At 38.7% G+C, this 13,868-nt stretch overlaps 1 protein-coding gene across 3 annotated transcripts in view; it reads right to left on the reverse strand.

The window, feature by feature from the left end:
• The window catches only part of SORCS3 (sortilin related VPS10 domain containing receptor 3), a 267,602-nt gene that overhangs the window by 64,692 nt on the left and 189,042 nt on the right, over positions 1-13,868 (reverse strand). For all 3 annotated transcript variants that reach the window (XM_052677148.1, XM_052677149.1, XM_052677150.1), the window contains one exon: positions 1,222-1,311. In XM_052677148.1, the coding sequence (XP_052533108.1) occupies positions 1,222-1,311 (90 nt within the window). The remainder of the gene's footprint in view (positions 1-1,221; positions 1,312-13,868) is intronic.

The following is a 13,868-nucleotide window of genomic DNA, read 5'->3' on the forward strand; positions in this document are numbered from 1 at the left end:
TCGGAAGCATAAATACCACTTTTCTCATGAAAAAGGCAGTGGTGTTTCCAAAGCTGGTCAGACATTTGACAATAGCATAGAAGGACAAAAAAAAAATAAACTATATTTGTGCTATACAAGTGTCAGTACACTGTGAACTATCATCAACCCAAATGTGAAGAAGTCAAGGTACAGTACTACAAATTTCTCACAGCTAGTAAAAGTTCACAGCCAAAAGCTGAAGCAAGAATCCAGTATATGCTAGGCTGTAGGTCCATTATTGGCAATATCCATAGCACCATTCAACTCGTGCAACAATTACAGAGTTACCACACAAAAATTTTCACTTATGGAATAAAGGGGAAGGTCATTACTGCGGTATAGGACCCTGCAGTCCTATACAACAGTAGTCTCAGTTACAAAGAGCAGGAATGGTCTGAGCTACCTAGAAACTTGTATCAGTCAAGGCAGCTTTAAGGTTGGTCCCTTCTGCTCTGCACAATCCTAAGTAAGGACTGCACTAGAGAATTTGAGTATCATTTCAGGGATGTATTCTCGCTGAGGTTTGACACATTCCATCTGGTAGATAGCTAAACCCTAAGTGAGGAAAGCCAGCACAGTTGTATGAGAAATACTGGCTTCCCTCCTTCCCAGCTTTGCCAGTAACTGCTCATCTTAGGCATTGCCATCTGAGTCATCTCATAAGCAACATCATACAGTGCTCTTATGCATCCAAAGTATCACTAAGACACAACTTCTAAGGCAGACAATTTTTTTTCCATGATTTATTCCATGATTTATTGACAATTTCCAAACATGGGATGTGGACAGTGAATCTGCTGTGTCTTCAACTCTATGGAACACATTATAGAGACTGCGGTAGTACACAGCATCCTAAGCATTCTCCAGTATCCCCAGTGCTATGAAAAGGCTTACCAGAGAAATCTTTAGTAAAAAGTAAAACAAGACTGGGGAAAACAGTTCATAGCAGATCTGTCCAGGAGGAGTTGGTTCAGCCTGCCTATTTTTTGAGGTACTTGTTCATTCCCATTTGTTCTTTACAGAATCTTCTTTTTCTGAAATACTCACAGATCAAAGGCAGATAAAGATCCTAACTTCATATTTAAGAAAGATTATTCAGGAAGCACAACAAATGTAGTTTCCCAGAGAGGATGCTTCACCACTGGGCAAGCTATGCTATTAAAGGTACTATTTGTTTGTGTTCATAAATGATGCACTCACCTTAGGAAGAGAGTATTTGGGCAATTTAATCTGTGCAAAAGGCTCCCGTCTGTATGACACATAGTAATTTGCTCTTCCACCAGCTGTCACCTGTGGAAACATCAAAGAAAGTGAGTGATGGCCCTTGTGAGACACCGTATGCTGACACTTCTAAGAGGGTTTAACAACTATTTTTTTTCAGATATCTTTTCTACGACCTGCACAGCTGTCCCTGGAAGCCTCTGTATAACTCCATCAGAGAAATCCCAGACTTGTGAGGGTTGGACAATTATTACTTAAAATGGAAAGTACAATGGCACAGCTTATCTCTCATGCTTCAATTCCAGCATGACTTTAATGTTAGGTATCTCACAAAAAAAGTGAAAATTGTGAAGTTTAAGGTCTTGCGTGGAAGAAAGAAAATGATCTGGTTTTCATCACATGGTTTGAATTCAACTACCTTGGCCAAGTAATTTAAAGTCTCTCCAATTGTCTTTCAACAATCATTTGCAGTGACTAACACGAAAGCTGCACACAAACATTATTTAATACAAACAATAAATGCAGAGTGTTCTCATAAAAAGCTAAGCATTTAGATGCTCTCTGTCCCTATAAAGCTAGCTTTTCTGAAATCATATCATCCCTAAATGAGAACGTAAGGGAAACTGATAGATGTCCAAGTCTGTGGTATTATGGAATGGAGGAGGTGTAAAGGCTGCATACAAATGCCGTACATCGATACATCGATGAAATCTAGGTCTGATAATGTGCAATATATGGGATTTTAAACTTGTCACTAGTCCTTTACTCTTGTCAAGGGTGTTCTTTGGCACCATTTCAGATCTCACTACAACCAGGCTTACATTGGTGAGTTTTCTATATCCTGCTGTTCTGGCAAGCTTGCAGTTTTTGAGATAGAACAATAACACAAAGCATTTATTATATGCTTTTGTTGGTTTCTACGGTTTCCAGTAAAGCTAACAAAGGTCCATGATTCTTTTCTAGATATACTCCTTTTTATCTGACAGTGATATTTCAGAATAAGCTTACATGGAATATTTCTATAGCATCAATTGTATTCTCAGTAAGATATCACCTCTAGATAGTAGCATTCTTCCCTAGAGAAGTTGTCATTTGAAGGACACTATATCACTGGTCATGAAATTTGGTACCTAATCAAGTCAAGATAAGGTTTTTCTATTAACAGCTTGAAAAACTGGAAAGAAAATAAGGTTTAGTAATAGGACAGGCTGCACACATAGAGATTTCTCCTTCTGCCTGTTTACCATTCTTACTTGTAATGTTATTACAGTCACATTTATTACTCCCAAAATAAAAAATAAAACATAAAAAACAATCATTATGCCATATACCACATATGAAGCCAGGAAAAGCCCATATCGTAGTGAATTGAAATTATAGACAACATATAGCTAAAGCCAAGGTGAGATAGAAGTGCAAATGGAAAGCAATTTGCCTATAGTCTCAAAACAAGCCAGGAGCAGAGAGAGAACAAGAGTCACTTGACTCTCACTGCAGGTAGAGCTCATTGCGGACTGACACAGCAGCATATATGGGCTCTGCCCTCCAGGTGTGAAGATAGTGAAAGGGCTGTAGTGTTATTTTGAAAGGATATCTTTCCCATCTAGTATTATCTTACCAAAATCAAGTTTTCATAGTGAAGAACAAACTATGCTGTTGATACACAGTCAGTACAACTTAAAGGATAAAATTAGTATCTGCAGCAATTGTATCTCCTTATCAACTGTAAATACATTGCACAAAGCATCATCACTTCTAGGTGATTCTACCTTAAAAGCACAGGGAATATTTCAGTATCCCCTATTCTCTTGGTAGTATTTCTGACCTGCACAGGAAGACCCACATTCTAACTGAGATAACTGTGCAGCATCAACTTGTTTTACACCACTTGTGACCTCAATGCCAGCTTAGTGTATATAACAGGGTAAAGACTGGAATTAATATGTCCAGAGACTACTTGGCTAAGTCCCTGTGCTCAATACCTACCTCTTCTGATGGACTGCTACATAGGCATTGATTCTGCTTTAAGATACAGATAAGAATGTTTATATACTTCACAAGGATGCTATAATGATTAATTAACATAGGAAACAGCTCACAATCCAAGATCAAGGGGTGATCAAATTCCCCCAGCTCTGTGCCACAAACAGGTTCTATTTCAAATCTGCCACACCCATTACATAGTTAAAAAGTTTCATACTACTGCAAGTGTATGCTTTTTGACTCTTTAAAGCAGAAACTTTAGGATTCAAACACCATTCAAATTCACCATACATTAGATACACTCTCTTTCAGCACTCTACCTAGCAATAAGGTCACCTTGACAAAGGTTTAGAAGTAAAAATCTTTGTGGCCTGCAATCTTTTTGAGCCAGTTAATAGGAAGCCACCCACAAATTCCGTTGGCAGGAGTTGCGTGAAGATTATCTCAGCCAAAACTTCATTTTTACATGATTTACATCCAGTGTTATAACTGTTCCAAAAAAAAAAAAAAAAATGATCAAGCCTTCAACAAAATTTTGGCAAGCATTGTGGTAGAGAATGAGTTTTGGAAGAACCAACTTAATTTATTTTGATGAACTTTCCCTATAAGCAAAATCTCAGGCATTGTAAATCCCAGAGATTATGATAGTGTTATCCTCTCTAATGCCCCCTCTTAGTTTACATTTGATGAATGTCACACAATTATTTGCTGTGAGCTCATCTGTCATGCTCAGTACAGAATTAGCTGGGTTTGTCTTTTTTCCTTCTCCTTTGCTAATGACTGGCTGGTTTATCTGTTTTTCTCGATTTCTATTTTATGTGTTTAATTGGCTTCTGGTCAGTGGAAATGATTCCTTTGGACAAATGTGTTTGCCTCTAAACACATTTATCTTTCCCAACCTGTATTCTTCCTTCCTCCTTCCCTCTTTCATGATCTACTAATTCTTCTTTAATACTTCCATGTTCTGTTAAAAGATGAAAGGGTGGTCTCACATTAGTTGGCATTTAAGAGAAACGTGAGAAGTTTCTCTTTAAAAAACATATGAGTTCTGATCATCTATAGAATACTAGATCATCATCCATCCCAATTTGCAAAAGACAGTACATTAAACACAGAAGAAAACAGAAATATGTTCACAAGGCTCCAGAATACTAGAAAATCTGTCACAGAATCCATTCATCTCTACAATTTCTGAGACATGCTTAGAAACATTGGTATGGCTCTTTAAAAGCAGATTTGGGTTTTACCTAACCATAAAACAAAAAAACACATTTATAATTCAGAAGAGTTAGGAAGACAAGTGGAACAAGTTATAAGGAGGTTCAAGAACATAAAGACACCCAAAGTGGTGTCAGGAAAATGAATGCAGCATAGCGAACTTCATCTTAACTTCCTGGCTTGCTGATGCTGGCAAACATAACATCCAGCATAAGACAAGTACTGCTGTAACCAGCATGGAATGACTAAATCTCCAAAATGACTCTGGGCTCAGCAAGAGCACATTTGCTTCCTGCTGCTCAAAGAACTCACAGAAAGGATAAATGTATGCACTGATGCACTGATGTAGACACACACACACTACATGTCAGAGGCACAGTCTTGTCGTGAAACATTTACAGTGTACAGAGAGCACAGCATAAGACAACAGAGAGCTCTTTTCTATATACTTTATATGGTTGGGTAGTTTACAAGGAAAACAATCACTTGTCCTGCACAGTTATTGTAACAGGACATCTATTTTATTTTTTTGCATTGCTGAAAATGTTCATATGAAAAGAGAATTGGTAATAGCACAGCTCAACCTACAATCATTAAACATGTTTAGACATTCGTAATTCCAGTAATTTACCTCCTACATCAAGTATAGTAAATGGCAACTCAGTCGATTACAGAACCAAATTTTAAACTTCCTTGTTGACAGTATGTCTTCGGATGTTATTTCCAATAAATTTCTCACTTCTTGATGAAACAGCTAGCTCAGCTTTTAGAGCTCTCTCCTTCCCAGAGAACATGAAATAAGTTGGTAGAAATTAAAATATGAGAAATGATGTATAAAACTGTAATGGAACCCTTGATCTGTGCTTTCCACCTCCACAGCGTGCCCTGGCATCTCTTCTCACTGTTTTAACACTAGTTACCCTTTCTCCTTGCAGGCATAAAATCTCCTGAGTCAATTTGAGGATTAAAGTGTGGAAGAGTTATGACAAGTAGATTTATTCCTTAGCAAAGAATTTTGGTTGTTTCAGAGCCAGAGCCATTCAAACAAGAGATTCAGGAGGGATCAACACCTGAATGAGCCCCAAGTAACACTCTTCTTTCTTGACTACTCATCATGGCCAAGACTAATCATCTTCCAGATGTTTCTGTGTGCTGAGCTTCCCCACTGCCGTACATAAGCCACACTGTGGTAGGTACAATCTAGCCTGAATTATCATCTCCCTGTTTTTCATTAGTATCATAGCTTTTGCACAGTCATCAAGGCAACATATAATGACTTGAGTGTGAGGAGATAGAGTTCCATGCTGTAGAAAGGCTTCTATAGTAATGTAGTGGGCTAAGCACACTCAAGCAGGCTTTTAACACTTACCACACAGCGTCAGACTTATCAGCAAATTTTTGTTAAGGCAAAGCAGCATTAATTATATCGGCCTCATACCCATTCATTCATGCCCTTCTCCCCTCAGAACTGTGACGGCACACAACAGAATAAAAAGTCTTAAGTGAAAATACGGGAAAAATTTTAAAACCAACTCCTTCAGAAAACATGCACAGTTGTACCAAATATCAGCCATGTTAGAGCTGCAAACATACACTACCTACACAGAAACCAACTTAAGAGAGGTGAATAATTGTATGTATTCAATCTCCTGAGGGATTTCAGAGGAAACATGAGTCTGCCATGGCAATTCTTTACATCTCCAGCTGCAGACACTGCTGATAAATCATATAAGATGTGAGCAGGGTAGAGAGTGATAAAATGTACAGCTCAAAAAGCCACAGAAAGAAAATATATTTAAGTAAATAAATAAATAAGGCAAGAAGAATGCTAATCTATTTTTTCAACAGATGTTTAGCTTCACATTCCAAACCCAGTAACATTTGGCATAGCAAAGATGAAACAGTGCAAGAAATGGATGGAAAATACCCAGCAGTGAGTAGGAAAGTAGCTAACTCCTTAGTGCCTATCTTGCCTTAAGAAGAGCTTTTAACTAGCACATGGCATGCACTTTCTTTCATCTGTATGGATTAATTTCTCCCACTGGAGCTATGTCCAGCATTTTAAATAGGGGCAAGAGAAGATCAGCTGTGGCAGGCATTATTCACCAGTAAAACAAGTGTAATCATGTTCATCATTTAAACATCTTCATCCTATTAGTTTCATAATAAGCTTTTAATGATTTCTTCAATAAAAGACTCAAAGACCAACCCTACAAGTTGGAGAGTGCTCCATTGTCCCGTCAAGCCGTTCTCTCCACCATCGATCGCAAAGATAAAAATCAATCAGAACTAAGCAGGCTGAAGTTAAAAATAAATTGCACCGATTGATTTCTGTTAAGACCTTTGGCTCCTAGTTAAAAAATTGAGGAAAGAAAGATGTATTTGAACATGGTGCATTTAGCCTCTATGAAAATAATGAGAAGGCTTCAGACCAGGAAATCAAAGTTTAATTTCTCCCCTTCTATCTCATTTCTCTAAGAGGCTTAAAAAAATAAAAAATAAAAAAAAAAAAAAGAGGAAGAAGAGAAAAGGAGAATACAGGAGAATGCATAGCCACTTTTCCTTTATTTATCCTTGAGGAAATTTCTTACTTAAGTTATTAAATTGACATCTTGAGAGCTGAAGTTGGGTATCCATATGAATTGGTACCATCTCAGCTGTGACTGGTGATCAATGTCTACTCACGTGTTTGATTCAAAGCCATCCTTAAATACTTAATAAACCTGAAACATATGCTCATGTCTTACTATCCAAGTTTTCTAAATAACCATAGTTATAAGCAGTAATAGTAATAAACTATCTGAGCTAAGCTTAAGATAGAATCATAGAATGATTATGGTTGGAAACACCACTAAGATTATCTACAGTCCAAAGGCAATCCACCACCACCATGCCCACTAAACCACGTTACTCTGCGTGGCATTTATGCTTTTCTTGAACACCTCCAGGGACAGTGACTCCACCACCTCCTTGGGAAGCCTGTTCCAATGCATCACCTCTATTTCTTAGAAGTTCTTCATAACATCCAACCTGAACCCCCCCCCCGGCACAACTTAAAGCCATTATCTCTCATCCTACATTGTTCTCCTATAAGATACATGTCACACAATAATTACGAATTTCTTTTCCTCTACAAAATCTTAAAGAGAATTTTTCCCCCCATCTAAGATCTTAAGCTAGAAATAATCAAATTTTTCTTTAAGACTGAAGAAAAAAAAACAAAAAAAAAAAACCTAGTACTCATAAAGACATCAATTTGGATTAAAATAGAATTCGATTCAGCTAAGATTTTTGGACACACACAGATGAGATGCCAAGCATTCAGAAGACATTATATCACTGATAGGTACCACAAGAAGCTACCAGTAATTATGGGCAAATGCTGACATCTGTGTGCTCTAAGGAGACTTTCTGATGAGAAAGAACACTGATTTGCTTCAACAGCTTTTGGCAGAAATGTTTGCTCCTGTGAGCCAGAGGAATTATTTGGATCTGTATTATGAGAGTTGCACAAAGCTGCATCACATAGGAACATCTGGGGAAATTCTGGGTTTGCTTGTTCTTACTCATCCGAGTGAGCAGACTGAGACACTACTCTGCTGTACATTTCTCTGAATTAAGCAAAAACTTCTAAGTACAAAATTATTTCAGGGGGTTAATAAGAGCGTTTTGACTTAAACTTTTCATATGGAATGCTTGCTGCATATGTAAGCTGTGACTGACCACCATCCTCTGCTCCTAAATGTTAATGCTGCCATCCCATCTCATTCAGGAGGGTTATTAATACCAGCCAAGACACATCTTCCACGCTACCTTACACTTCCTGCTTTCATCATATCACTCTAAGAAGAAAGGACAACCACCAGAGCAGCTTAGCTTTAGGGAATGAAACCTTCACATATCCCAGGACAACCTAAATCAGAGGAATCAAGAGTCAAGAGACAGCTGTGGTTCTTGAGGTTCCCAGAAGGTCAGATCACAGATGAAACAGCATAAAAAGATGCTAGAAGCAGATAAAAAGATGCAAGTAATCTTTCCAAGAGAAGGGGTCAGGGGAAAGACAATAGCAGTGATTAATATGGGAATGCCTTGCAAGTACGTGGGGACCAGGCACGAAAAACTCTCTTATGAATTTCAGCCTGCACTTTGATAAATCATGCTATGGGAGTAGGAAAGGAAAGAGGCTCCCATGTTCTCATTCTATAAAGGCCTTGGAAAGTGATAATGTAGTGCCTCTCAGCATGCCTCTCTGGTTAATGGTGCAAGGAACTTCTCATCTAAACTGGAAATGGAGTAGAGCCTGATGTACACAGGAGACCCTTTTCAAATAGAGCTTGCAGGTTCCAATCCTTGTCCTTACAAGGTGAGACCACCAGGCTCTAGCCCTAGAGACAGATTTGAGTGTCCATCTCTGTCCTGGGTTCAGTTGGTACAGAGCTGACTGTGGCTGGTATGATGCCATGTTTTGGTTTTAGAATAAAAAAAATGTTGATAACACACTGATGCTATATTGTTGCTGAGCAGTGCGATATAGAATCGAGGATGTTTCAGCTTTTCAGCTTCTCATACTGTTCCACTAGTGTTGAGTGGCACAAAGAGCCTGGAGATGACAGAATCAGGACAGCTGACCTAAACTAGCCAAAGGTATATACTCCATGCAATACGATATAATGTGAAAAAAGTATAAAACAGGAGAGTTGGCCGGTGCAGGGTTAGCTGCTGCTCAGGGACTGGCTGGGCATCAAGTCGCAGGTGGTGAGCAATTGCTTTGTGCATCACTTGTTTTGTATATGTCATTATCATTTCTGTTCTTTCTCTCCTCCTTTTCTGTCTTAGTAAATAGCTTTTATCTCAACCTACGAGTTCTACCTTTTTTTCCAATTTTCTCCCCATTCAACTGGGAGGTGGGCGAGCAAAACACCATGTGGCATTTCGTTGCTTGCTGGGTTAAATCACAACCATCTCCAAAGGGATTCACTTGGACTGGCAAATTCAAACCAGATATTAGAACTCACAAGACTTTGATGTGCCCATAAACTCTGTCACTGCCATGGAAGCACTGAAAGTCTGAGCCACACTTCAAATGGACTTCAGCTGAAGGTGGTACAGATTTCCTTTACCAGCCCAGAGAAAAATAAAGGCATAAAAAACAGTTGTGATGGATATTGATTGCCCATCCGCACATCTCTGCACTGACCTACAGCGAGTTCAAATCAAACAGGCCAAAGTTACCTTGAGGGTCTATCAACTATCAACTCACAGAGACACAAACTTAAGGGAGAAATGGGGACAGCATTAACTGGATGCAGAGCTGAACTGGCATGACCTCTGGGAGGAAAGCCACACACCAACGAGTTTACACAGGGAGAACACAAGAAGATTGATAGGGAGGAGAAACATGTTCTGTGAGACTTACATCTATAGCTGAGGGGTGGGGGTTGGAGGAGATATTTTTCACATATCAAATCCTTCCCCAAGTTTCTTAGGAGTATGCCCAAAAGTTTATCTGTGCATTTTCTACCTCCATCAATTCTAATCTCATAAAAAATATTGCCTATCTCTGTAAACTTGATCTCACTTGCATCCTCAGGCCACCAGCACTGTAACATCAGTACTGCCAGCAACCTTCATGCTAAACTGGAGAGTTTCATCTTTATTACTGTCCCTCACCTGACACCTGGGGATCTATGGGAAAATCCAGTCCTTAGCTAGGCCTGCATTGAGTTGGGAAGTGTCTGCAGACCCCATTGGTAGTCAGACATGTCCAGCATTCCATGCACCCACCGAGTTATCACACTTGAGATAACTACATTACCCTTAAGTAACCTGGAGTGACTTGGCAATTATTAGCTCCCTCTGCCAGCCTTAGGTCTGCCTACATAAATGGTGCTTTCTGAAAAATAATGGGGTTTTACAGGAAAGTTGATTCCTAGCAATTGCGCTGCCATTTTTAATACCTCCATTAATTCTCAGACCACCACAAATAAGCAACACTGTACTGAAACTTTTTCATCCTAGACTTTTCCACTCCCTGCAATAGGTGAAGACGTTTACTCATGCTTTCTTGCATTTTCAGTGGAACTTTTTCGTTTGTTGGCAAGGAAACTTACACAGAATGTTTCAGCTCTTCCTTTTCATAGCTACTCTAAAGAGCTACAACATTGACATTATTTTCTTACTTACAGAAAAAAATAAGTTTTTCCTCCAAACAATGCTTCTCACTAAAAATACAATTTTCTGCAAAATAATCCCCATTTTCATTAAAGCATATTGCATTCTAGTTTCTTTTCAGCAACTTGAACAATTCCTTCAGAAACCCTGATACGTGACTTGATTGAAAAATCTTTTCCCCAGAACAATACTGATTCATTTTTACTGTAGAAATTCTACAAGCCATCAATAAACTAGACACATACATAAAACAAAAGCCAATCCCTGCTCCCTGACAATTAACATAGGCTGTGCATGTGAGAATACCATAGCAGTTCAGGTAATTGTCAGGAAGTCAACTCTTACAGACAGTTTTCAGGTTATCTCTGTGCCTGAGTTTAGAAAGAGATACAAATTCTGCAGCAACTATAAGACAACACTTACAAGAAAAGGCGTGGCACAACCATGGAGAAATTATTCGCTCCTCTATCGCACAGCTATGTAATTGAACATCACTGACGTTGACCTCAATGGCAAAGTTGTGGCTAATATTTCCTTTACTTTCATGAAATGAGCTCCTTTTAGGTACAGTAAGTAAATTCACACTTTATATCATATTCCAAGGTTTTCTCACAACTACACAATTCACAATGCAAGCTCTATGAATTTTAAGTACTATCTATGAAGAAAGGAGCTCATAGTGGCTCTTGGCTGCACCGGAGCAATCCTGGTAACAGAATAAAATCTCAACACATAACAGAGGGCAAAATTTTCTCTTAATGGATCAACTTACACAGAATTACCCAATCTTAGAGCTGTGCTGGGCATCCTTCAACAACTATTGATCAATCCAGCAGAAAGTCAATCAATAAATTCAGAGTAATCATTTACTGTTTTATTCATAAGGATTCTTCCTACTCTCTCCTCATAGCTATTTCTTTGCTCCTTCTTCATTGCTTTTTACTTTTCTCATCATATACTATGTTATTTGCCTATGTTATATGCCTAGTAGCCAAGCCTGAGTTTTTTCAACCTCTCTTTAAAAACAAGTTTCTTTCAAGCATTCTCATTTTATTTCTTTGCACCGTGATTCAGGATGATTCTTCCAGAAGCACTGCACAACACCACATCACATACAGGAATCATTTACTTTTAAGGACTTTATAACGTTTTCCATATTCTTCCTTCCCTGTGCATTATACACCATAATATTACACATACTTTGGGTATAAAGTTATACAGGTTAACGATACAGGCTTGCTTATCAATTTGATTAGAAGGGACATGCACTAGTGAATAACTGCATACAGATAATCTAAAATGACACAAATAGCTGGGATACACCTGTCTTAATTTTAGCTGTTGAAAAGTTAGGGTCTTCTCTAAGCCATAATTAGGCATCTTCTACCGTTGATGAGAAAAGTACATTCAGAGAGAGACCTTCTGCATCCTGCAGTAAGTCTCTGGGAGAAAATGAATTGCTTCTGATAGTTTTCATCTGTCTATTCACTTTAGGGGAACACAGACTACCAGTTTAGACTGAAAACATAATGCTTTCATGATGAACATTACAAGAAACGTTCTACTCTCTACTTTACAGCATTACTTCTGATTTGCTTCAGCACTGACAGGTTGAAACTCATACACCTATCATTTATGCAGTTATTAAGCCTCACCAGGTTCTTAACACTTAAACTGATATTTATTTATTCACCTGTCTAATATTTAAAATTCAGAAGAGCTGGCTCCCATATTCCTGTCCTAGATTATCCAGACAGAATGACATACGTGAGATGCTGCGCACAGCAAATCTAACGTATCACATAATAGGTTTGTGAGACTCACATGGTTTGTGAGACTAATACATCCAGGACACATCACTCCTATATATGTACCAGGCAAACACTGCATAACCCATCGACCATGTGCTGAACAAAGTGGATTTAACACACCTTCAGCACAGCAAGGCATGTGCAGCTAATCTCAAGTGTTATTGGAGTACTCCATGGACTCAATCAGTATCCAGTTTCTACAGCCAGTACAGGCTGGCAGATGGCTGGAAATCCCACAAGTGGGACGTTAAAAAGGAAGGAAAAGTGATAGAAAACTTGTGAAAGGGAAAGCCTTCTCCCCAAACCAGCAGAAATGTTCAGTTTGTGCATTTAAAATTTTTAAGAAGTGTCAATATGTGATTTTCACTTTGAACATCAACTATGCTGAAATAAAACAGTGCTAAAGCTATTCAAGGCACTTGAAGTATTACATATATATATACACACGCATGTTTATATACAAACACATTTATTTTTTAAACTTGAAGCAATTAGCACCTATTAGTGAGCCTGGAGGACTGTTTCCCTCCTTGCTAACTTGAGGCAGAGGCATGCACACACCAGGCAGATGTCCCAGGCTTCAAAATAGATCAGCCTTCTTTTAACATAGGTGAGAGACACGGAATGAGAAACACCTGTGGGGCTTCGTGCTTGCCATAAAGGATTGGACTCTATACAACACCCTCAGCCATGAGTATAAAATGCCAGATAAAAACAATCTCTCAAAAGTACTCTTTGGATTGTACATCCTATTGGAAAGTATACCAATTGGAAAGACATTGCCTTTAGTGAAACTGTGACTTGCTAAATTGCAGCAGCTACATTCCCAGTATATTCAGCAATCCCAGTATATAACAGCAATCAGCCTCCTCCAGGACAGCTCGCTCCTCTGCACAAAACGAGGAGGCTCCAGTGCTATTCATATGCACACAGTTTCCATACTGCAGTCTTCCCAGGTCATATGGATGCAATCCTCCACCTAATCCCATTGCAGAATTTATCAGCCCTCCCTGTAAACTCACAATTTCACAACAAATGGAGCAGAACTTCCAATTTGGATGCATTCAAGAAAAATGTTCTCTCAAGAATGAGAAACAGGAGCTTAGCTTAAGCAGTCTTAGCCAAAAGGAAGTACGTATCTTTCCTTTACCACCTGGCTCAAAGCTTCATCTCATTTCATTCACCCTTTTCAGCAAGGGGGACAGCTGGTTACCATCAGCATGCATGTAATCCCTGTCTCCAGACTTTCTGTATCCTAAAATTACTGCAACATAGAGTACAGTCTTCACTTTTGGCATGTCTTCAGGAATTACTCTTTCATATCATATGATTCATTCTCACAGTTCCATAGGTAAGAAGAACTGGCCATATTCCATTTTTTTAAGAAAATCTCATAAACAGGTAGATTCTCATTTAATTTGTCACTTTCTCCTCATCTACAAA

This window comes from Tympanuchus pallidicinctus, unplaced genomic scaffold (assembly GCF_026119805.1).
Source record: "Tympanuchus pallidicinctus isolate F22 unplaced genomic scaffold, pur_lepc_1.0 scaffold16, whole genome shotgun sequence".
In the NCBI taxonomy this organism is placed as follows: Eukaryota; Metazoa; Chordata; class Aves; order Galliformes; family Phasianidae; genus Tympanuchus; species Tympanuchus pallidicinctus.